Source organism: Ranitomeya variabilis, chromosome 3 (assembly GCF_051348905.1).
Source record: "Ranitomeya variabilis isolate aRanVar5 chromosome 3, aRanVar5.hap1, whole genome shotgun sequence".
NCBI classification, from domain to species: Eukaryota; Metazoa; Chordata; class Amphibia; order Anura; family Dendrobatidae; genus Ranitomeya; species Ranitomeya variabilis.
In genome coordinates, this window is record NC_135234.1 from 68556537 (window position 1) to 68581352 (window position 24816).

Here is a 24816-nt window from a genome sequence, read left to right on the forward strand (position 1 = left end):
GCCATGCAGCATAAGCTACTCTGACAATGATTATATAGGAGATGGGAGTGGGTAACAGTGCACAGCTGAGAGCCTTAGCTCCAGGAGCTCTCAACTGAGCAGATTAACCCCTCCACTGCTAAAATAATTTTCCACCTTTTAATATGAAGGTGAAGTGCTTCTAATCAGTGGAAGAGTATGAGAAATATGACGCTGTAGTCTTCTGGCTCGTTTTTGTTGAGGTAAACCTGTGACATTTATTCAGACACTTCCTTGCTTATCCCCCCATCTGTAAACTTTATATGCCAGTCTTTTATAGCCACATCATAGTTCTTTTTTGTGGCTACCTAGACTAGTGCAGAAGGTGAAGGCACCGCTGAAGTAAAGTAGGAATTTACAACAGCACTCTGGTATCTAGTAGAATTGAGGTTTGAATCGATTTGAGAACAGTGAATTTGCCTTCAATTTTAGCAAAATAAATTGGATCCTCCTGAATCCATATTTTATGTGATTCACTTTCTGTGAATTCCTCATTTGATCCCCATCTTGTTGATTCATAAAGGGCCATTCAAAGGTTAATAATAGTCAACTGTCTGCTTAGCTGTCCCATGTGCTGAAGCCCTCCGTCCGATCCTCATTGTAGCTTTGTATTCTTTACTCCTCCACCACATGCAACATTGTCTTCCTCCATCTGCAGTCTGTGCCAGGGCTCTCGCTGCCAGGTTGACCTCTAATGTCACAATACACATTGTAATATCATGATGTGCGGCGCCTAAGGCTTGGACAACATCTCGGGCAAGTTGTGGTGCCATGACATGTGCTGTGATGTACTACTTGGTACCAGAAGCCCTGTTGCAGAGTAAAAATGGAGGATGCCGACGTCATGTGCAATAAAGAATAGAGAGCTGAATAAAGGACAAAGTGGCACTTGGACTGGTGATCACCACAAGGAGATTTTTTTGTGTGTCATTCTACGTTTAACATGCTCTGGGGTGTGGAGAAACCACAGAACATAAATTTGGTAGCTCGCTTGAATTTGGCAAGGAAAATAAAATAGAATTGAATGTGCCTTGCTATTATAAGGCATAACCCATTTAATTTTTCCTTGCCATATTCAAGCGAATCACCAAGTTTTCATTTAGGCAGATTTGCTCGTCATTAGCAGCTGGTAACCTACACTCCTCCTTTTGACCTCACTCAAATCAGTCAAAAACGCAGGCCAAAAACGCAGGGCAAAATCACACCAAAAACGCAGGCCAAAAACACACCAAAATCGCAGGGCAAAAACGCACAAAAAGCACATGGCAAAAACGCACCAAAAACGCAGGGCCAAAACGCATAAAAAGCACAGGGCAAAAACACAGGGCAAAAATATACCAAAAACGCAAAGCAAAATCACACCAAAAGTGCACAAAAAACACAGGGCAAAAATTCACCAAAAACACACGAAAAACGCATGGCAATACGCACCAAAAACGCACCAAAGATGCAGGGCAAAATGCATAAAAAACACAGGGCAAAATGTACCAAAAACACAAGACAAAAACGCACCAAAAATACAGGGCAAAAACATACCAAAAACGCAGGGCAAAAACGCATAAAAAGCACAGGGCAAAAACACACCAAAAACACAGGGCAAAAATATACCAAAAACGCAGGGCAAAATCACACCAAAAATGCACCAAAAACACAAGGTAAAAAATCACCAAAAACACGTAAAATGCAGGGCAATACGCACCAAAAACGCACCAAAGACACAGAGCAAACAGCATAAAAAATGGCAAAAATTCACCAAAAACACAGGGCAAAAATGCACCAAAAATACAGGGCAAAAACATACCAAAAACACATGGCAAAATCACACCAAAAATGCACCAAAAACACAGGGCAAAAAAGAACCAAAACAGATGAAAAATGCAGGGCAATACTCACCAAAAACTCACCAAAGATGTAGGGCAAAATGCATAAAAAACACAGGGCAAAATGCATAAAAAACTCAGGGCAAAAACGCACCAAAAACAAGGCAAAAATGCACCAAAAACACAGGGCAAAAAAGCACCAAAAACACATGGCAAAAATGCGCCTTTTTGCAGTTGCGTTTTTTTTTGCCAAGAGATGCAGAAATTTCTGCATCAATTTACTCAACGTGCGCACATACCCATCGGGTATCCATTCGTTCTGTTAGAGGTCATCACCACCAGAAGTAACACAGCTATAATAATATGGTGCAGCACGTAATTCTTATATAACAAAGTGTCTTAATAATATGGGCACGTCTCTACAAGAAACCTCGAACAAATAATGGGAAATACATTGTAATATCTCCATTATAGTATTAACAAGCTGCGGTGAAGACCACACAGTGTTTTTTTCAGCACTTCTCACTTGAATACTTTGGATGCAGATCCTGATGATTATCACTTAGTAGTCTGGAATCGAAGCGTTGACATGACAAGGTTCCTTTATCACCTTGAATTGTTCTGTGCATGAATGGAATTGAAAAAGAGCTATTACAGTACATGGGTGTACATAATAACAGCGAGTGGCGGCATCTGCTGAAATATTGCAGCTTTAGGGAACAAATAAGTGCACCGCAATCATCTTAATAGACTGCAAATGCTGATGCTTAGGGTTGAGCGAAACGGGTCGATCATTTTCAAAAGTCGCCGACTTTTGGCTAAGTCGGCGTCTCATGAAACCCGATCCGACCCCTGTGCTTGTCGGCCATGCGGTACGCGACTTTCGCGCCAAAGTCGCGTTTCAATGACGCGAAAAGCGCCATTTCTCAGCCAATGAAGGTGAACGCAGAGTGTGGGCAGCGTGATGACATAGATCCTGGTCCCCACCATCTTAGAGAAGGGCATTGCAGTGATTGGCTTGCTGTCTGCGGCGTCACAGGGGCTATAAAGGGGCGTTCCCGCCGACCGCCATCTTACTGCTGCTGATCTGAGCTTAGGGACAGGTTGCTGCCGCTTCATCAGAAGCAGGGAGAGCGTTAGGCAGGGTCCACTAACCACCAAACCGCTTGTGCTGCAGCGATTTCCACTGTCCAACACCACCTTCGGTGTGCAGGAACAGTGGAAGCTATTTTTTTTTTTTTTTCCCCTCAGCGCTGTAGCTCATTGGGCTGCCCTAGAAGGCTCCGTGATAGCTGTATTGCTGTGTGTACGCCACTGTGGAAACCAACTGCTTTTTTCAAAGCACATATCCTCTTGTTCCTTCCTTTCTGCACAGCTATCTTTTTTGTTTGTCCACACTTTTTATTTAATTTGTGCATCAGTCCACTCCTATTGCTGCCTGCCATACCTGGCTTACATTACTGCAGGGAGATAGTAATTGTAGGACAGTTTTTTTTTTTTTTTTGTTTTTTTTTTGTGGGAGATTAAGATTGGCATTTCTGCTACAGTGCCATCCCTGTGTGTGCCATCTCTCACTGAGTGGGCCATAGAAAGCCTATTTATTTTTTCCGTGATTTGTGTTCTAAAATCTACCTCAACACAGAAACACTACATCAATCAGTGGGAGAAAAATATTGGCCTCAGTCAGGGCTTGTGTGCCACTGCTGTGTGTGCGCTATCTCTCATTCAGTGGGCTATAGCAAGCCTATATTTTTTTTTTTTTTTTTTTTTTAATATTATTTGGTTTCAAAAGTCTCCCTGAAAAAAAAAAAAAACCTAAAAAAACAGTGGGAGAGTAATATTGCCCTTTCAGCTTGTGTGCCAGTCTTGACTCCTGGGTGTGCCACCTCTCTCCCTCTCATTCAGTGGGCCATAGAAAGCCTATTTATTTTTTTTTTTAAATATTATTGGGTTTCTAAAGTCTCCCTGAAAAAAACAAAAAATACATAAAAAAACAGTGGGAGAGTAATATTGCCCTTTCAGCTTGTGTGCCAGTCTTGACTCCTGGGTGTGCCACCTCTCTCCCTTTCATTCAGTGGGCCATAGAAAGCCTATTTTTTTTTTTTTTAATATTATTTGGTTTCTAATTCTCCCTGAAAAAAAAAAAAAAACCTAAAAAAACAGTGGGAGAGTAATATTGCCCTTTCAGCTTGTGTGCCAGTCTTGACTCCTGGGTGTGCCACCTCTCTCCCTCTCATTCAGTGGGCCATAGAAAGCCTATTTATTTTTTTTTTTAAATATTATTGGGTTTCTAAAGTCTCCCTGAAAAAACAAAAAATACATAAAAAAACAGTGGGAGAGTAATATTGCCCTTTCAGCTTGTGTGCCAGTCTTGACTCCTGGGTGTGCCACCTCTCTCCCTTTCATTCAGTGGGCCATAGAAAGCCTATTTTTTTTTTTTTTAATATTATTTGGTTTCTAATTCTCCCTGAAAAAAAAAAAAAAACCTAAAAAAACAGTGGGAGAGTAATATTGCCCTTTCAGCTTGTGTGCCAGTCTTGACTCCTGGGTGTGCCACCTCTCTCCCTCTCATTCAGTGGGCCATAGAAAGCCTATTTATTTTTTTTTTTAAATATTATTGGGTTTCTAAAGTCTCCCTGAAAAAACAAAAAATACATAAAAAAACAGTGGGAGAGTAATATTGCCCTTTCAGCTTGTGTGCCAGTCTTGACTCCTGGGTGTGCCACCTCTCTCCCTTTCATTCAGTGGGCCATAGAAAGCCTATTTTTTTTTTTTTTTTAATATTATTTGGTTTCTAATTCTCCCTGAAAAAAAAAAAAAAACCTAAAAAAACAGTGGGAGAGTAATATTGCCCTTTCAGCTTGTGTGCCAGTCTTGACTCCTGGGTGTGTCACCTCTCTCCCTCTCATTCAGTGGGCCATAGAAAGCCTATTTATTTTTTTTTTTAAATATTATTGGGTTTCTAAAGTCTCCCTGAAAAAACAAAAAATACATAAAAAAACAGTGGGAGAGTAATATTGCCCTTTCAGCTTGTGTGCCAGTCTTGACTCCTGGGTGTGCCACCTCTCTCCCTCTCATTCAGTGGGCCATAGAAAGCCTTTTTTTTTTTTGGTTTTTTTAATATTATTTGGTTTCTAAAGTCTCCCTGAAAAAAACAAAAAAAACATAAAAAACAGTGGGAGAGTAATATTGCCCTTTCAGCTTGTGCGCCAGTCTTGACTCCTGGTTGTGCCACCTCTCTCTCTCTAATTGTGGGCCATAGAAAGCCTTTTTTTTTTTTTTTTTTAATATTATTTGGTTTCTAAAGTCTCCCTGAGAAAAAAAAATAAATAAATTAGGTGGGAGATTAATATTGACATTAGTGCTTGAGTGACAGTCCTGCGTGTGTGTCATCTCTGTGATTTTGTGCCACAGAAAACAGAGTGTGTAACATTGTGCCTGATTTTCCTTGTGGTCTCACCAACCTGTTAAGGGATATTGAAATCATACTGAAGTTATAGCTCACCGTGTAAGTTGTTTGATAGCAACAAATAAAGTTACTTTGGTTAAGATTTTAAAACAATGAGGAAGTCTGGTGCAAGAGGTCGTCGTGGGCGTTCATTGTCAGCTGGTAATGATGGTAGTGGTAGTGGAGCATCAGGTGGTCGTGGGGATAAAAATATTCCACCTAAGTCTGGAGCTGTGGAGCCAGTTTCGTCGTCAGGCTACACAAGGCCTCGAACGCTCTCTTTTCTGGGAGTAGGAAAACCGCTTTTAAAGGCGGAGCAGCAACAGCAAGTTTTGGCTTACATTGCAGACTCAGCCTCTAGCTCTTTTGCCTCCTCTTCCGAAACTGGTAAATGTAAAAGCAGCGCGTCGCTTGTGGATGTTCACGGTCAGGGACAAGTCGCTTCCTTGTCCTCCTCAGCAAAAACTACAACAAGAGAGAAGGATGCAGCAGGCGACACAACGGGTCACTCCATGGAGCTCTTTACACATACCGTCCCTGGCTTAGAAAGTGAAACATTTAACAGGCCATGCCCATTACAAGTATATTCTGACATGGAGTGCACTGATGCACAGCCACAGCCAGAGTACTATGCTGCTCCTTTGACTCAGACCACCACATTGCCCTCTCAGGGTACAGATCCACAATCAGACCCTGATGAGACTATGTTGCCCCGCCACGAACGCTATACCACCGACCGACACAGTGACACAGACGAAGTTGCACACGAGCTCGAAGAGGAGGTAATAGATGACCCAGTTATTGACCCCGATTGGCAGCCATTGGGGGAACAGGGTGCAGGCGGCAGTAGTTCAGAAGCGGAGGTGGAGGAGGGGCCGCAGCAGGCATCAACATCGCAACAGGTTCCATCTGCCGGGCCCGTATCTGGACCAAAACGCGTGTCAAAGCCAAAACCTGTTGGAGCACAGCGTTGCCATCCGGTTAAAGCTCAGTCTGCAATCCCTGAAAAGGGATCAGAGTCTAGGAAGAGTGCAGTCTGGCATTTTTTTAAACAACATCCAACTGATCAGCGCAAAGTCATCTGTCAAAAATGTTCAACTAGCTTAAGCAGAGGTCAGAATCTGAAAAGTCTAAATACTAGTTGCATGCATAGACACTTAACCACCATGCATTCTCAAGCCTGGACTAACTACCAAACGTCCCTCAAGGTTGTAGCACCCTCGGCCAATGAAGCTAGTCAGCAACGCAACATCCCTTCCGTCACTGTAAGGCCACCATTTTCCGCACCACCGGCAGTATCTGTGCAGGTTTCTTTGCCAGCCAAAAGCAGTCAGGGTCAGGGAATCACCAGTTTTGTAGGAGGAAATATTGCATGTAGGGCACCGGCGGAAACAATACCGTCTCCAACCGTCTCTCAGTCTGCCATGTCCACCGGCACACCCGAAAGTTCCACGATCTACAGCTCTCCAGTCCAGCTCACCCTACATGAGACTCTGGTTAGAAAAAGGAAGTACTTATCCTCGCATCCGCGTACACAGGGTTTTAACGCCCACATAGCTAGACTAATCTCGTTAGAGATGATGCCCTACCGGTTAGTTGAAAGCGAAGCTTTCAAAGCCCTGATGGAGTACGCTGAACCACGATACGAGCTACCCAGTCGACACTTTTTTTCCAGAAAAGCCATCCCAGCCCTGCACCAGCATGTTAAACAGCGCATCGTCCATGCACTCAGGCAATCTGTGAGTACAAAGGTGCACCTGACTACAGATGCATGGACCAGTAGGCATGGCCAGGGACGTTATGTGTCCATCACGGCACACTGGGTGAATGTGGTGGATGCAGGGTCCACAGGCGACATCAATTTAGGGACAGTTGTGCCTAGCCCACGGTCTAGGAAACAGTTGGCTGTAGGCGTTCGCACCCCCTCCTCCTCCTCCTCGTCCTCCTGCAGAAGCTACAGCTCTTCCACAGAACGCAGTCGGCCAACCACTCCATCGGCAGATGACACTGTTGCACACCAGTTGTCCCATTATGGGCCAGCTACTGCCAAGCGTCAGCAGGCTGTATTGGCTATGAAGTGTTTGGGCGACAACAGACACACCGCGGAAGTTCTGTCCGAGTTCTTGCAACAAGAAACGCAGTCGTGGCTGGGCACAGTAGATCTTGAGGCAGGCAAGGTAGTGAGTGATAACGGAAGGAATTTCATGGCTGCCATCTCCCTTTCCCAACTGAAACACATTCCTTGCCTGGCTCACACCTTAAACCTGGTGGTGCAGTGCTTATTGAAAACTTATCCTGGGTTCTCCGACCTGCTCCTCAAAGTGCGTGCACTTTGCTCACATATCCGACGTTCGCCTGTACACGCCAGCCGTATGCAGACCTATCAGCGGTCTTTGAACCTTCCCCAGCATCGCCTAATCATAGACGTTGCAACAAGGTGGAACTCAACACTGCACATGCTTCAGAGACTGTGCGAACAGAGGCGTGCTGTTATTTATTTGTGGGAGGATACACGGGCAGGCAGTAGGATGGCAGACATGGAGTTGTCAGGTGTGCAGTGGTCGAAGATACAAGACATGTGTCAAGTCCTTCAGTGTTTTGAGGAATGCACACGGCTGGTTAGTGCAGACAACGCCGTAATAAGCATGAGCATCCCCCTAATGCGTCTGCTGATGCAAAGTTTGACGCACATAAAGGAGCAGGCGTCTGCACCAGAGGAAGAGGGAAGCCTTGATGACAGTCAGCCATTGTCTGGTCAGGGCAGTGTACAGGACGAGGTAGCGGGCGAAGAGGAGGTGGAGGACGAGGAGGATGATGGGGATGAGTATATTTTTAATGCGGAAACTTTCACGGGGGCACAGGAAATTGGTTGCGTGTCACGGCCGGGTTCTGGTTTTTTGAGGGACACAAGTGACGTAGATTTGCCTGCAACTGCCCCTCAACCAATCACAACCGGAGATTTGACAAGTGGAACTTTGGCCCACATGGCGGATTATGCCTTACGTATCCTACAAAGGGACACACGCATTACGAAAATGATGAACGATGACGATTACTGGTTGGCCTGCCTCCTTGATCCACGCTATAAAGGCAAATTGCAAAATATTATGCCACATGAGAACTTGGAACTAATATTAGCAACCAAACAATCAACTCTTGTTGACCGTTTGCTTCAGGCATTCCCAGCACACAGCGCACGTGATCGTTCTCACACGAGCTCCAGGGGGCAGCAGACTAGGAGTGTTAGGGGTGCACACATCAGAAGTGGCGTTGGACAGAGGGGTTTTCTGACCAGGTTGTGGAGTGATTTTGCTATGACCGCAGACAGGACAGGTACTGCTGCATCAATTGAAAGTGACAGGAGACAACATTTGTCCAGTATGGTTACTAACTATTTTTCATCCCTTATCGATGTTCTCCCTCAACCGTCATTCCCATTTGATTACTGGGCCTCCAAATTAGACACCTGGCCAGAATTGGCAGAATATGCATTGCAGGAGCTTGCTTGCCCGGCAGCAAGTGTCCTATCAGAAAGAGTATTCAGTGCTGCAGGGTCAATATTAACCGAAAAAAGGACTCGTCTGGCTACCCAAAATGTTGACGATCTAACATTCATTAAAATGAACCACAACTGGATTTCAAAATCTTTTGCCCCACCTTGCCCGGCCGACACCTAGCTTTCCTATGAAAAGCTCTTGCCTGTGAATTACTTTTCTAATGTCTAATTTGCTGCTGCAGATTGTACAGCATACGACATGTTTACACCTCCCTAAATGGCCAAACTCCCCACACGGGGCCGTGGTATCGCGACTTGGCGCAAGCACCCGTGAGACTGCTGTTTGTCTGAAGAGGTGGGTGTGCTCGCTTTTGGTTGACGGCATTGCTACTGGGTCCCTCATAGTACAATGTAGTGTCTCTGGCGGTGGTGGTGCGCACCCAACGTCAGACACACCGTTGTAACATGAGTGGCCCTGGGGCGGTCCCGCCGGCCTCAAGAGAGTTCCCCCCTACCCCAGCTCAAACTGGGCTCTACTACGTGCAAAATTATGTCGCACAGCTCCACCAATCTTTAGTCTATTCGCTGACATCATTCAATGTCTGGCACTGACAATACAAATTTGTAGACATCTATGATGCAACTTAAAGTAGTCTGTGTCTGTGTCCTATATTGGCACCATTAAATAGTTACTGCCAAATTACTATGTCAGAAACACAGCAGATGAGCCCACCCCTGTACCTAAGTATGCCATCTTTTTTTTTGTTTTGGTTGTTTTGCGAGACATTAACATCTATTTATATTTTGGGAGTACTGGGACAGACACTCCTTGCACTACTCCTCCACTCAGCACCAAGCTGCCTGCCCGTGTATCCATGTAACCGCTGTAAAACTGCCATGAGCCTATTGTTTGTTATTTTAGGCCTTTGATAGCCTGTCTGCGGTCCCTACTCCTCCACTGACCACCAAGCTGCCTGCCCGTGTATCCATGTAACCGCTGTAAAACTGCCATGAGCCTATTGTTTGTTATTTTAGGCCTTTGAAGCCTTTCTGCGCTCCCTCCTTCCACTAGTCCTCCACTGACCAGACCACTGCTGCCCGTGTACCCCTGGAACCAATTTTAAAGTGCCTACAGCCAGCCCATTTTATTGTGTTAGGCCTTCGAAGCCTGTCTGCGGTCCATACTTCCACTAGGCCTCCACTGACCAGACCACTGCTGCCCGTGTACCCCTGGAACCAATTTTAAAGTGCCTACAGCCAGCCCATTTTATTGTGTTAGGCCTTCGAAGCCTGTCTGCGGTCCATACTTCCACTAGTCCTCCACTGACCAGACCACTGCTGCCCGTGTACCCCTGGAACCAATTTTAAAGTGCCTACAGCCAGCCCATTTTATTGTGTTAGGCCTTCGAAGCCTGTCTGCGGTCCCTCCTTCCACTAGGCCTCCACTGACCAGACCACTGCTGCCCGTGTACCCCTGGAACCAATTTTAAAGTGCCTACAGCCAGCCCATTTTATTGTGTTAGGCCTTCGAAGCCTGTCTGCGGTCCATACTTCCACTAGGCCTCCACTGACCAGACCACTGCTGCCCGTGTACCCCTGGAACCAATTTTAAAGTGCCTACAGCCAGCCCATTTTATTGTGTTAGGCCTTCGAAGCCTGTCTGCGGTCCATACTTTAAATACTCCTCCACTCACCACCAAGCTGCCTGCCCGTGTATCCATGTAACCGCTGTAAAACTGCCATGAGCCTATTGTTTGTTATGTTAGGCCTTTGATAGCCTGTCTGCGGTCCTTACTTTAAATACTCCTCCACTCACCACCTAGCTGCCTGTGTATCCATGTAACCGATGTAAAACTGCCATGACTGCCTACTGTTTGTTATTTTAGGCCTTTGATAGCCTGTCTGCGGCCCCTACTTGCAATACTCCTCCACTGACCACAATGCTGCCTGGAGTGCCTGCCTGTGTATCCATGTAACCGATGTAAAACTGCCATGACTGCCTACTGTTTGTTATTTTAGGCCTTTGATAGCCTGTCTGCGGCCCCTACTTGCAATACTCCTCCACTGAGCACAATGCTGCCTGGAGTGCCTGCCTGTGTATCCATGTAACCGATGTAAAACTGCCATGACTGCCTACTGTTTGTTATTTTAGGCCTTTGATAGCCTGTCTGCAGCCCCTACTTGCAATACTCCTCCACTGACCACACCAATGCTGCCCGTGTACCCCTGGAACCTATTTAAAAGTTCATAGAGCCTAGTTATATATTTTATTTACTATTAATAAGGCCATGATGGACTACGCTGTACCACGCTACAAGCTAACCAGTCGACACTTCTTTTGCGAGAAAAGCCATCCCAACCCTCCACCAGCATGTAGAAGACCGCATTGTCCATGCACTCTGGCAATCTGTGAGTACAAAGGTGCACCTGACAACAGACGCATGGACCTGTAGGCATGGCCACGGAAGATTACGTGTCCATTACGGCGCAATGGGTTAATGTGGTGGATGCATGGTCCACAGGGGACAGCCTACTAAGTCTGTCTGCAGTCCCTAATTCAAATTGTCCTCCACTGTCTAAATCGGAACTTCCACCTTCTGGCTTTCGGCCTATAGTATCAGAAATTAAACTGCATTTGGCCTTCAACTTTGGTTAGGGCCTACTAACGGCTTCTGCCCCTCCCTGGTGTTGCCCTCAACTAAATAAAGCTGAGCTTCAACCTTCCGGCTCTCATTATGTGGTTTTAAAAAAAAAAATGGTGGTTAGGGCCTACTAACGGCTTCTGCCCCTCCCTGGTGTTGTCCTCAACTAAATAAAGCTGAGCTTCAACCTTCCGGCTCTCATTATGTGGTTTAAAAAAAAAAAATGGTGGTTAGGGCCTACTAACGGCTTCTGCCCCTCCCTGGTGTTGTCCTCAACTAAATAAAGCTGAGCTTCAACCTTCCGGCTCTCATTAAGTGGTTTTAAAAAAAAAAAAAATGGTGGTTAGGGCCTACTAACGGCTTCTGCCCCTCCCTGGTGTTGTCCTCAACTAAATAAAGCTGAGCTTCAACCTTCCGGCTCTCATTAAGTGGTTTTAAAAAAAAAAAAAATGGTGGTTAGGGCCTACTAACGGCTTCTGCCCCTCCCTGGTGTTGTCCTCAACTAAATAAAGCTGAGCTTCAACCTTCCGGCTCTCATTATGTGGTTTTAAAAAAAAAAATGGTGGTTAGGGCCTACTAACGGCTTCTGCCCCTCCCTGGTGTTGTCCTCAACTAAATAAAGCTGAGCTTCAACCTTCCGGCTCTCATTAAGTGGTTTTTAAAAAAAAATGGTGGTTAGGGCCTACTAACGGCTTCTGCCCCTCCCTGGTGTTGTCCTCAACTAAATAAAGCTGAGCTTCAACCTTCCGGCTCTCATTAAGTGGTTTTAAAAAAAAAAAAATTGGTGGTTAGGGCCTACTAACGGCTTCTGCCCCTCCCTGGTGTTGTCCTCAACTAAATAAAGCTGAGCTTCAACCTTCCGGCTCTCATTATGTGGTTTAAAAAAAAAAAATGGTGGTTAGGGCCTACTAACGGCTTCTGCCCCTCCCTGGTGTTGTCCTCAACTAAATAAAGCTGAGCTTCAACCTTCCGGCTCTCATTAAGTGGTTTTAAAAAAAAAATGGTGGTTAGGGCCTACTAACGGCTTCTGCCCCTCCCTGGTGTTGTCCTCAACTAAATAAAGCTGAGCTTCAACCTTCCGGCTCTCATTAAGTGGTTTTAAAAAAAAAATGGTGGTTAGGGCCTACTAACGGCTTCTGCCCCTCCCTGGTGTTGTCCTCAACTAAATAAAGCTGAGCTTCAACCTTCCGGCTCTCATTATGTGGTTTTAAAAAAAAAAAAAATGGTGGTTAGGGCCTACTAACGGCTTCTGCCCCTCCCTGGTGTTGTCCTCAACTAAATAAAGCTGAGCTTCAACCTTCCGGCTCTCATTATGTGGTTTTAAAAAAAAAAATGGTGGTTAGGGCCTACTAACGGCTTCTGCCCCTCCCTGGTGTTGTCCTCAACTAAATAAAGCTGAGCTTCAACCTTCCGGCTCTCATTAAGTGGTTTTAAAAAAAAAAAAAATGGTGGTTAGGGCCTACTAACGGCTTCTGCCCCTCCCTGGTGTTGTCCTCAACTAAATAAAGCTGAGCTTCAACCTTCCGGCTCTCATTAAGTGGTTTTAAAAAAAAAAAAAATGGTGGTTAGGGCCTACTAACGGCTTCTGCCCCTCCCTGGTGTTGTCCTCAACTAAATAAAGCTGAGCTTCAACCTTCCGGCTCTCATTATGTGGTTTTAAAAAAAAAAATGGTGGTTAGGGCCTACTAACGGCTTCTGCCCCTCCCTGGTGTTGTCCTCAACTAAATAAAGCTGAGCTTCAACCTTCCGGCTCTCATTAAGTGGTTTTTAAAAAAAAATGGTGGTTAGGGCCTACTAACGGCTTCTGCCCCTCCCTGGTGTTGTCCTCAACTAAATAAAGCTGAGCTTCAACCTTCCGGCTCTCATTAAGTGGTTTTAAAAAAAAAAAAATTGGTGGTTAGGGCCTACTAACGGCTTCTGCCCCTCCCTGGTGTTGTCCTCAAGTAAATAAAGCTGAGCTTCAACCTTCCGGCTCTCATTATGTGGTTTAAAAAAAAAAAATGGTGGTTAGGGCCTACTAACGGCTTCTGCCCCTCCCTGGTGTTGTCCTCAACTAAATAAAGCTGAGCTTCAACCTTCCGGCTCTCATTAAGTGGTTTTAAAAAAAAAATGGTGGTTAGGGCCTACTAACGGCTTCTGCCCCTCCCTGGTGTTGTCCTCAACTAAATAAAGCTGAGCTTCAACCTTCCGGCTCTCATTAAGTGGTTTTAAAAAAAAAATGGTGGTTAGGGCCTACTAACGGCTTCTGCCCCTCCCTGGTGTTGTCCTCAACTAAATAAAGCTGAGCTTCAACCTTCCGGCTCTCATTATGTGGTTTTAAAAAAAAAAAAAATGGTGGTTAGGGCCTACTAACGGCTTCTGCCCCTCCCTGGTGTTGTCCTCAACTAAATAAAGCTGAGCTTCAACCTTCCGGCTCTCATTAAGTGGTTTTAAAAAAAAAATGGTGGTTAGGGCCTACTAACGGCTTCTGCCCCTCCCTGGTGTTGTCCTCAACTAAATAAAGCTGAGCTTCAACCTTCCGGCTCTCATTATGTGGTTTTAAAAAAAAAATGGTGGTTAGGGCCTACTAACGGCTTCTGCCCCTCCCTGGTGTTGTCCTCAACTAAATAAAGCTGAGCTTCAACCTTCCGGCTCTCATTAAGTGGTTTTAAAAAAAAAAAAAATGGTGGTTAGGGCCTACTAACGGCTTCTGCCCCTCCCTGGTGTTGCCCTCAACTAAATAAAGCTGAGCTTCAACCTTCTGCTCCAAATTACCATTTTAAAAAATGCAATAGGCTTTTCCGGCCTACTAAAGGTGTCTGCCCCTCCCTGGTGTTGTCCTCAACTGAACAAAGCTGAGCTTCCACATTCTGGCTTTCGCCCTATACTATCAGATATTAAACTGCATTTGGCCTACTAGTGTGGTTATGCCCTTGAAACAGTGTCTGCTGCTCTTGGGTTTGCTACTCCACTGAACAAAGCAATGCCGCCTGTTTAGTCCTGTTACCAATTTTGAACTGCATGTAGCCTACTTTATTCTTTGGCCCTATATCTGTTTCCTCCTCATCCTGCCCATTGCCCAGCCACTGCTAAATGAGTCTGCTGGTACATTGACCTAGACCACTACATTCCCCTTGTACTCTACACAGCCAGAATCTGTCCCTGCTGAAAGTAAGGTTCCCCTTCCCGCATGTTATACCACCTTACACAGGGACAAAGAGGAAGGTGCAGATGAAAGTGCAGGTTCCTTCATCAGGTGGGGGGGCATACTCGTTGGCGACGTCACTGGCACAGGGCCCCTCAGAGTACGCAAAAGTGTCGCTGCTGGTGGGAGGCGCCCCCGCCATGCAAACACACCGCCGTACTTTGAGGGGCCCTGTGCCAGTGGCAATGCGAACGAGTGGGCCCCCCCTGCTTGCTCAGGATCACAGCACTTGCAACTTTTAAATACTTACCTTTCCCTGCAACACCGCCGTGACGTAGTCCGCATTTCCTGGGCCCACGAAAAACTTGAGCCAGCCCTACTCCCCCCACAACTTTCCCCCAATTCCCTATGCCCAACTATTATTATACAGTTAATTAAGATTGGCAAGCTTCAGAAACAAGAATGGATGTTTTTGGCATTAAAATGGGCACTGTAGGTGTTTTCCTGGCCTCCACTCACTGCCGACTATGCTTCCCCATTGACTTGCATTGGGTTTCGTGTTTCGGTCGATCCCCGACTTTTAGCGATAATCGGCCGACTGCACTCGACTCGACTCTGGACAAAATCGGGTTTCCCAAAACCCTACTCGATCTTAAAAAAATGAAAGTCGCTCAACCCTACTGATGCTAGCTGAAGGATCATAGGAAGAAGAAACTTCAGGATTTCCCTAGAAGGGAAGTTAAGGACTTGTCCACCTCTGGGAATATTGCTTTTTTTTACCGACTGTATTTTTTTTACTTTTGTATTTGAGGCTAAAAGTCATTTTTGCAATTTAATGTTCTAAAAAAATGTTGCACAATTTGGCTTTTATGGCCTGATTGTTTCCCTCTACATTGAATTTTAATGTGGTCTGTGGTCATAAATCAGCAGAGAGGAGCTAAAAAAAACAAATGCATTAGAAACTCCCCATTGGATTGAGGTGACTGACACATTCTCAGTTAACTCATTCAACAGCCAGCAATAGGCAATGAAACCCAATAGTAAAAAATGATTTTTAAACAAACAAAATGGACGAGGATGGACAAAAAATGCCATATTTAGAGTATATAAGGCTGGAGTCACACTACCGTATGGCATCTGATGCGAGGTGCTAATGACCCTCTGCTCCTGCTCTGCTGCGAGCGTCAGTGATCTGTGCTCCAATCCTCTCACATGAGAGAATCGTAGCACAGCTGTGGAGGAGAAGGAGAAAGTAATTTCTCCATCTCCTCCATTGCCGGCATGGCGGGAATCGCACTGCACTCGGGTGATATCTGAGTGCTGTGCAATATTTAACACGCACCCATAGACTTGTATGGGTAAGTGCGATATCATTCAATTGTTTTCGCATGGCATGAGATAAAAATCGCAGATGTGAGCTGCACCATAGTATAACATTGGGCCAAGGGAAGTCCTATTTTTTATCGGATTCCACTCGTCCGATTTCATCGCAAGTGTGAGAGAGCCCTTATGGATATCACTCAGCCCAATGTTATAATATGGAGCAGCTCGCACCTGTAATTTTTTTGTCATGCCGATTCGGCATTTGAAAACAATGGCAGCATGCTGGGATTGCATCCAAGAATTGGATCTCATACAAGTCTATGGGTGCGTGTGGAACATTGCACTGCACTCGGATATCACCCGAGTGGAGTGCAATTCCTGCCCACACCGACCATGGAGGAGATGGAGAAATCACTTTCTCCATCTTCCCCACACCTGTGCTGCAATCCTCTGATGTGAGAGGATCAGAGCACAGAGCTGTGACACTCGGATCACGCTCTCAGCAGAGCTAGAGTCGAGTGTCAGTAGCATATAGCATGCAGAAAAGCCGCAGAGACACCATCACGTGTTTCTCAACGCAAGCAGTGAATATCCAGGTCTTTCACCGGGAAGGAACAACCACGGGAAGGGCAGCATCCAAAAAAGGAAAACCACCTATGCCAAAACATGGTATCCATCTACAGACAGCTGTTTCGGGGTATTTGTCCCTCATCAGTGTGGAGTAGGAAACTGGCTATTAGGAGAATATAGCATACCATGCTCTCACATAGGAGGCCATGATGGTGTGACTCCAGCCTTAAACTTTAAACTTATCCTTAAAAATAAATAAAAAACCTATGACTTTTATGTTTTATACTCTAAATATGACATTATACCTTAGTTTTTACCCATAAACAATGGAAGGTGGTGTGGACTTTGCGGTAGAAGAATCCTCAGGTTTCGGTCCCCAGAATAGTCGTAGATTGGTGGTGATAGTCCTGATGAAGCAGTGAGTTGATTCCAGGGGTGGACAGATCATTGGTGCAACCTGTGCAGCAGCACAGGAACCCAAGAGGTAAGGGGGCCCGTTTCTACCTCCAAAGCAGGTACAATTTTAGCAGCTCTTGGGCTGCAAAGGGCCCATATATTGTTCTTGCACAGCGGCCTTTTACTGTCTGTGTCTGCCAGTGGTTGATTTGGAATGAAGCCAAAATTAAAAATTAGGAGTAGGACAAGAAATGGAAAACAAATTAAAGGACAAAACTGGTATTTAGTCAGGCAAAAGGTCATACTCCAAATCTGGAATCAGCAGTAAAAAGCATCAGGATCAGGAAGCAGTAACGGAATGTACCTTAATCAGTAGGTCACGTGCTGAAACTAAGATCTTCTTTAAAAAGGCCACCAAAGTCCAGCATAATTTTTTTGGTGCCAGTTATCCATCTTAACTCCATATTGACTATGAAAGCATGAAAGAAAGATGACCAACATGGAGCAGCAATGATGTTCGGTTGCTTGGCAGGGGAGTGGGTAACATTTTGGAGAACACAGATGACCACATTGATCTCCAGAGCATGGACTTTTATCATGGACATTGGACCCCTCCATACTCTGCCTTGGCTCGGCTCACTTAGGAGTACAGCAGAGGCCATTCATTAGGGAACAAGTCCTATAAGATATATAATAAAACTATACGTTTAATTGAGTAGCAATAATTTTCCTGAAAATAAATCTTTTTCCCAAAAATAAAACATCGTCTTAGGGAGCGTGTAATGCTTTATAAAGGCAATGTATACAGGATAGTAGAAATTGTCAGTGTGGGATTTTATCTTTGAGACGTGACTGCTCTTATATTCTGAGCGGCATCAGTAATATCGTTTTTTGGCATAAGTGGCATTCGATTGGAGCTTCATTTCTTTGATTGCAGTTTACTGTTAGAGGGAAGCACCTGTTGCATGGAGGCTTTGATGCTCCATCTCTGTAGTATTGGCTTTATTTGTGTTGCTTGCCTTGGCTAGCTTTCACTTGCAAAATAGATGAGATGTTAAAAAGAGACATGAATTTTTAACACATTTTAAATTAAATCATTAGATTTCTTGAGCTAAATGCAATTTCATAAGGGTCTGAAGTAAGTGCTCTTGGCAGTGGTTGCGATGTCCCTGTAGGGGGCTGATTACTAACTAAGACTTGATTATTGGAGGAATGATTGCTTCATAGACTACTACTGGGAAATCAAAGTATGTGCCCGAAACAAAAGAGCTTGAAGGTGGGATGTCACCCAGATTGTATTAATTTGTTACATTCTCTATTGTTTATTTTTGGCTTACAGAACCACCTTCAGCTCCAAGAAATGTCAATTTTAACTTGAATGAAACAGCTCTGTATCTGGAGTGGAGTCCACCTTTTGACACCGGAGGCAGGAAGGACCTCATCTACAATGTTATTTGCAAGAAATGCGGGTCAGACCCCAGCCAATGTGAACTTTGCGGTGGGGGAATTCGATTTGCACCTCGACATTCAGGATTGGTTAACTCCTCGGTCACCATCCTGGACTTTTTATCTCACGTCAACTATACTTTTGATATTGAGGCAATCAATGGAGTCTCGGAACTCAGCTTATCTCCTAGGCAATATACCTCCATCACCATCACAACTGATCAAGAAGGTAGGTTTAAATTTTTTATGGTGGGAATGCTTTGAAGATTAAGTAAAATATTATGTAAGAATCATTTTTGACCATGACAATTGAAATTTTTATTAAGACCACTGATATTTAAGACCTCAGACCTCTCGATATAATATGTATAATTTATTAATGCCCTGTTTGATTAATCACCAGTTTTCCTTTATTGCTGTCCTTAAAGTTAAAGGTGTATTATTAAGTTTACAATCTGTTCTTTATCCATTTGATATGGGATAACCTCCCAATTGCTGGGAGTCTGACAGGTGGATCTTACCAATCCTGAGAACCGGGAATCGGAAGAACCTTTCGTGAATAGGGTGATGGTCAATCATGCTCACCCCTCTCGATTCATTCTTAACGAGTCTTATGGAGATAGCTGAGCGATACACTCGGCTGGTCTTTGGCACTCCTATAAGAATGAATGATTGAGCATCACTCCATTCACTAGGAGGTCTTCAGATTCCCGATTCTCAGGATTGGTGGGGATAGCTTAGCTTTTCAATCACTACTCAGATCCCCAGTGATCAGGAAGTTATCCCGTATCCCTTGGATAGGCCATAACTTCCAAACTGAAGACAACACCATTAACATGCAATCCCTTAGGTAGTTTTCTTTGGTAGTCTCCTCTCCATCAGCAGTTACTGGTTTGTCTACACATGCGCACTTACCTCTATTACTATTAGCTTCCCTATATTCTAAAGATGAAGGATTTAACTCGCTGAAAAAAATATAGACAGTAGGAAGCGCTGAGTAATTATAGGAAAGTATCTTAATCTATGATATAAAAATCTGTTGCTTGCATTGGCGTTCCACGGAACATGTTGTCCCCGTATTGTCCACCTTACTTTTTTAATGGGAAAACTCTTTTATGTGCATCTCATGTATATCTAGATTTTCTTTTGGTGATGATAATATATTTTAAAACATGAAAAAAATATATTTAATTAATAGTACAATGCAATCAAATACAAAGAAACTATCAAATAGAAATATATAGATTGCATTACATCTATACCTATGGTTGTTAGAATTGGTTTACGGAACAAATCCTCCAGCCTGTAAAAGACAGTAGAACTTATTTGCCAAGTCTAAGTTTTTGTGGATGAACTGAGTCCTGTAGAACTATAGCAAACAAGTGTTCCCTAAAATGTTGACATATTTGGTGCCACTTGTGCACATGGTGGTCAATAAACCTAAAGGCCCCCAAAGCACATACCCATGTCATCAATGGAAACATTTCTTCTCATATCCACATTTCTTTTCTGAAGACCATAATAGTAGAGTCGAGTAAAAGGACCATCTTTTGAAAAGGTCCGAAGGCCGTATCTGAAATTTTATCTATTGTGAAATAATTAATAATGACATATGATAATTTTAAAGTCAAATAAATGAAACTTAGTAAATTATTATGATAGGGTTGTTTTGGATTGTGTAAACCACAAGACGTAATTCATCATTGCATTTTTGCCATTTTTTAGATGTGAAAATCTCTAAATTATGGACCTTTTGTGACAAATTCATCAAACTATTTGAGCTTTTTTTAAAGTTGTATTTTGTTGTTTCTCTATTTTTTTTTATTTTTTAGGTCAATTAGGTTTTTACAGATGTTTTAGCCTGGGTTCACATAGCATTTGCCATTACACGACCAGCTCTGCCCTCACCTACTGTATAATCACCCATCCCTTGTAGATTGTGAGCCCTTGCGGGCAGGGTCCTCTCTCCTGTACCAGTCGTGACTTGTATCGCTTAAGATTACTTAACTTGTTTTTATTCTGTATACCCCTTTTCACATGTAAAGCGCCATGGAATAAATGGCGCTATAATAATAATAATTACGTTCAGTGGCTCCGTCGGAGCTCACTTACAAACCCCAGCAACTCATGATTTGTTTGTCTGAGATAAAAAGTCACAAAATGAGTCAAAGATAGGGAAAAAAAGAATTTTTTTTATTTTGTGCAAAATTCATGAAACATGCGCTATTTTGGATAATTTGACTCTAAAGACAGCAACAAAAATCAGAAGACAGGCTGTTTAATCTGTGTGCAGGGACTATCACTGTTATCAGCAGCACATATTGTGTTTACACTCGACAATGTGCTGGCAAGAACAAAGGTTTTAGGCCATGTTCAGTATTTTTCGCATTTTTTTCGCGTTTTTTCGCTATAAAAATTTGATAAAAACGCGAAAAAAACGCTTACATATGCCTCCTATTATTTACAGTGTATTCTGCATTTCTTGTGCATATGTTGAAGTTTTTCCCTCGAAAAAAATCGCATCACGGAAAAAAAAGCAACATGTTCATTAAATTTGCGGAATTGCGGGGATTCCGCACACCTAGGAATGCATTGATCTACTTAGTTTCCCCATGTGGCTGTGCACACCATGCGGGAAGTAAGCAGATCAGGGTGGAGGAGAGGAGACTCTCCTCCACGGACTGGGCACCATATACAGTTAGGTCCATATATATTTGGACAGAGACAACATTTTTCTAATTTTGGTTATGGACATTACCACAATAAATTTTAAACAAAACAATTCAGATGCAGTTGAAGGTCAGACTTTCAGCTTTCATTTGAGGGTATCCACATTAAAATTGGATGAAGGTTTAAGGAGTTTCAGCTACTTAACATGTGCCACCCTGTTTTTAAAGGGACCAAAAGTAATTGGACAATTGACTCCAAGGCTATTTCATGGACAGGTGTGGGCAATCCCTTCGTTATGTCATTCTCAATTAAGCAGATAAAAGGCCTGGAGTTGATTTGAGGTGTGGTGCTTGCATTTGGAAGGTTTTGCTGTGAAGTAAACATGCGGTCAAAGGAGCTCTCCGTGCAGGTGAAACAAGCCATCCTTAGGCCGGTTTCACACGTCAGTGGCTCCGGTACGTGAGGTGACAGTTTCCTCACGTACCGGAGACTGTTGTGAATTTGGATTCTGGGCTCCCCCGGTGGCTACTGGTGGAATTGAACTGGTGTCTTCATCTTCTCTGTTCACCTGTTCCCATCAAGATGTGGGAGTCGCTATATAACCTTGCTGCTCTGTTAGTTGCTTGCCGGTCAACAATGTTATCAGAAGCCTCTCTGTGCTTGTTCCTGCTCCTAGACAACTACTAGATAAGTTGGACTCTTGTCCATGTTTGTTTTTGCATTTTTGTTCCAGTTCACAGCTGTAGTTTCGTTACTGTGTCTGGAAAGCTCTTGTGAACAGGAATTGCCACTCTGGTGTTATGAGTTAATACCAGAGTTTTAAAGTAATTTCTGGATGGTGTTTTTGATAGGGTTTTCAGCTGACCATGAAAGTGTCCTTTCTGTCTTCTGCTATGTAGTAAGTGGACCTCAAATTTGCTAAACCTATTTTCATACTACGTTTGTTATTTCATCTCAACTCACCGCCAATACATGTGGGGGGCCTCTGTCTCCTTTCGGGGTATTTCTCTAGAGGTGAGCTAGGACTAATATTTTCCTCTGCTAGCTTTATTTAGTCCTCCGGCTGGTGCTGGGCATCTAGAATCAACGTAGGCATGCTACCCGGCCACTGCTAGTTGTGCGTTAGGTTTAGTTCATGGTCAGCTCAGTTCCCATCTTCCAAGAGCTAGTTCCTATATATGCTTATGCTATGTTCTCTTGCCATTGAGATCATGACAGTTTGACCGGCCCTCAAAGTGTTAATTGATTGGGCTGAATCAGGAGAAAAAGAAGTGTTGAAGGGAAATTTTTTTTTTTTTTTTCTCCCCTCAGAGTTTTGCTGCCTAGCCCTTAATTGCTGTCTAGCTTCTTCTTACCTCCTCTTAACCCTTGAATGGCTCTGTGTCCACCTGGTTGTAATGGATCTTCAGAGTGTAACTGCAGGTTTGAATAATCTCGCCACGAAGGTACAAAATTTGCAAGATTTTGTTTGTCATGCACCTGTATCTGAGCCGAGAATTCCTTTGCCGGAATTTTTCTCGGGGAATAGATCCGGGTTTCAGAATTTTCGAAATAATTGCAAATTATTTTTGTCCCTGAAATCTCGCTCTGCCGGAGACCCTGCACAGCAGGTCAGGATTGTGATTTCCTTGCTCCGGGGCGACCCTCAAGACTGGGCTTTTTCATTGACACCAGGGGATCCTGCGTTGCTCAATGTGGATGCGTTTTTTCTGGCCTTGGGGTTGCTTTATGACGAACCTCATTTGGAGCTTCAGGCAGAAAAAACTTTGATGTCCCTATCTCAGGGGCAAGATGAAGCGGAAATTTACTGCCAAAGATTCCGTAAATGGTCTGTGCTTACTCAGTGGAATGAGTGCGCCCTGGCGGCGACTTTCAGAGAGGGTCTCTCTGATGCCATTAAGGATGTTATGGTGGGGTTCCCTGTGCCTGCGGGTCTGAATGAGTCCATGACAATGGCTATTCAGATCGATAGGCGTTTGCGGGAGCGCAAACCAGTGCACCATCTGGCGGTGTCCACTGAGAAGTCGCCAGAGAGTATGCAGTGTGATAGAATTCTGTCCCGAAGCGAGCGGCAGAATTTTAGACGGAAAAATGGGTTGTGTTTCTATTGTGGTGATTCTACTCATGTTATATCAGCATGCTCTAAGCGCACTAAAAAGCTTGGTAAATCTGTTTCCATTTGTACCTTACCGTCTAAGTTTATTCTATCTGTGACCCTGATTTGCTCTTTGTCATCTATTACCACGGACGCCTATGTCGACTCTGGCGCCGCTTTGAGTCTTATGGATTGGTCCTTTGCCAAACGCTGTGGGTATGATTTAGAGCCTTTGGAGACTCCTATTCCTCTGAAGGGGATTGACTCCACCCCATTGGCTAATAATAAACCACAATACTGGACACAAGTAACTATGCGTATTAATCCGGATCACCAGGAGATTATTCGCTTTCTGGTGCTGTATAATCTACATGATGATTTGGTGCTAGGATTGCCTTGGCTGCAATCTCACAACCCAGTCCTCGACTGGAGAGCTATGTCTGTGTTGAGCTGGGGATGTAAGGGGGCTCATGGGGATGTACCTGTGGTTTCCATTTCATCATCCATTCCCTCTGAAATTCCTGAGTTCCTGTCTGACTATCGTGACGTCTTTGAAGAATCCAAGCTTGGTTCGTTACCTCCGCACCGAGAGTGCGATTGTGCCATAGATTTAATCCCGGGTAGTAAATACCCAAAGGGTCGTTTATTTAATCTGTCTGTGCCTGAACATGCTGCTATGCGAGAATATATAAAGGAGTCCTTGGAAAAGGGACATATTCGTCCATCGTCATCTCCCTTAGGAGCCGGTTTTTTCTTTGTGTCAAAAAAAGACGGCTCTTTGAGACCATGTATTGATTATCGGCTTTTGAATAAAATCACTGTTAAATATCAATACCCATTGCCGTTGCTGACTGATTTGTTTGCTCGCATAAAGGGGGCCAAGTGGTTCTCTAAGATTGACCTTCGTGGGGCGTATAATTTGGTGCGAATCAGGCAGGGGGATGAGTGGAAAACCGCATTTAATACGCCCGAGGGCCACTTTGAGTATTTAGTGATGCCTTTTGGTCTTTCTAATGCTCCGTCAGTTTTCCAGTCCTTTATGCATGATATTTTTCGCGATTATTTGGATAAATTTATGATTGTGTATCTGGATGATATTCTGATTTTTTCGGATGACTGGGACTCTCATGTCCAGCAAGTCAGGAGGGTTTTTCAGGTTTTGCGGTCTAATTCTTTGTGTGTGAAGGGTTCTAAGTGTGTTTTTGGGGTACAGAGGATTTCCTTTTTGGGATATATTTTTCCCCCCTCTTCCATTGAAATGGATCCTGTCAAGGTTCAAGCTATTTGTGATTGGACGCAGCCCTCTTCTCTTAAGAGTCTTCAGAAATTTTTGGGCTTTGCTAACTTTTATCGTCGATTTATTGCTGGTTTTTCGGATATTGCTAAGCCATTGACCGATTTGACTAAGAAGGGTGCTGATGTTGCTGATTGGTCCCCTGATGCTGTGGAGGCCTTTCGGGAGCTTAAGCGCCGTTTTTCCTCTGCCCCTGTGTTGCGTCAGCCTGATGTTGCTCTACCTTTTCAGGTTGAGGTCGACGCTTCTGAGATCGGAGCTGGGGCAGTGTTGTCGCAGAAAAGTTCTGACTGCTCCGTGATGAGGCCTTGTGCCTTCTTTTCCCGTAAATTTTCGCCCGCTGAGCGGAATTATGATGTTGGGAATCGGGAGCTTTTGGCCATGAAGTGGGCTTTTGAGGAGTGGCGCCATTGGCTTGAGGGGGCCAGACATCAGGTGGTGGTATTGACTGACCACAAAAATTTGATTTATCTT

The 24816-nt window shown here is 44.2% G+C and overlaps 1 protein-coding gene across 2 annotated transcripts in view; it reads left to right on the top strand.

The window, feature by feature from the left end:
* Nucleotides 1-24816, top strand: part of EPHA6 (EPH receptor A6) — a 1167010-nt gene that overhangs the window by 519434 nt on the left and 622760 nt on the right. For both annotated transcript variants that reach the window (XM_077294107.1, XM_077294108.1), the window contains exon 5: nt 18177-18512. In XM_077294107.1, the coding sequence (XP_077150222.1) occupies nt 18177-18512 (336 nt within the window). The remainder of the gene's footprint in view (nt 1-18176; nt 18513-24816) is intronic.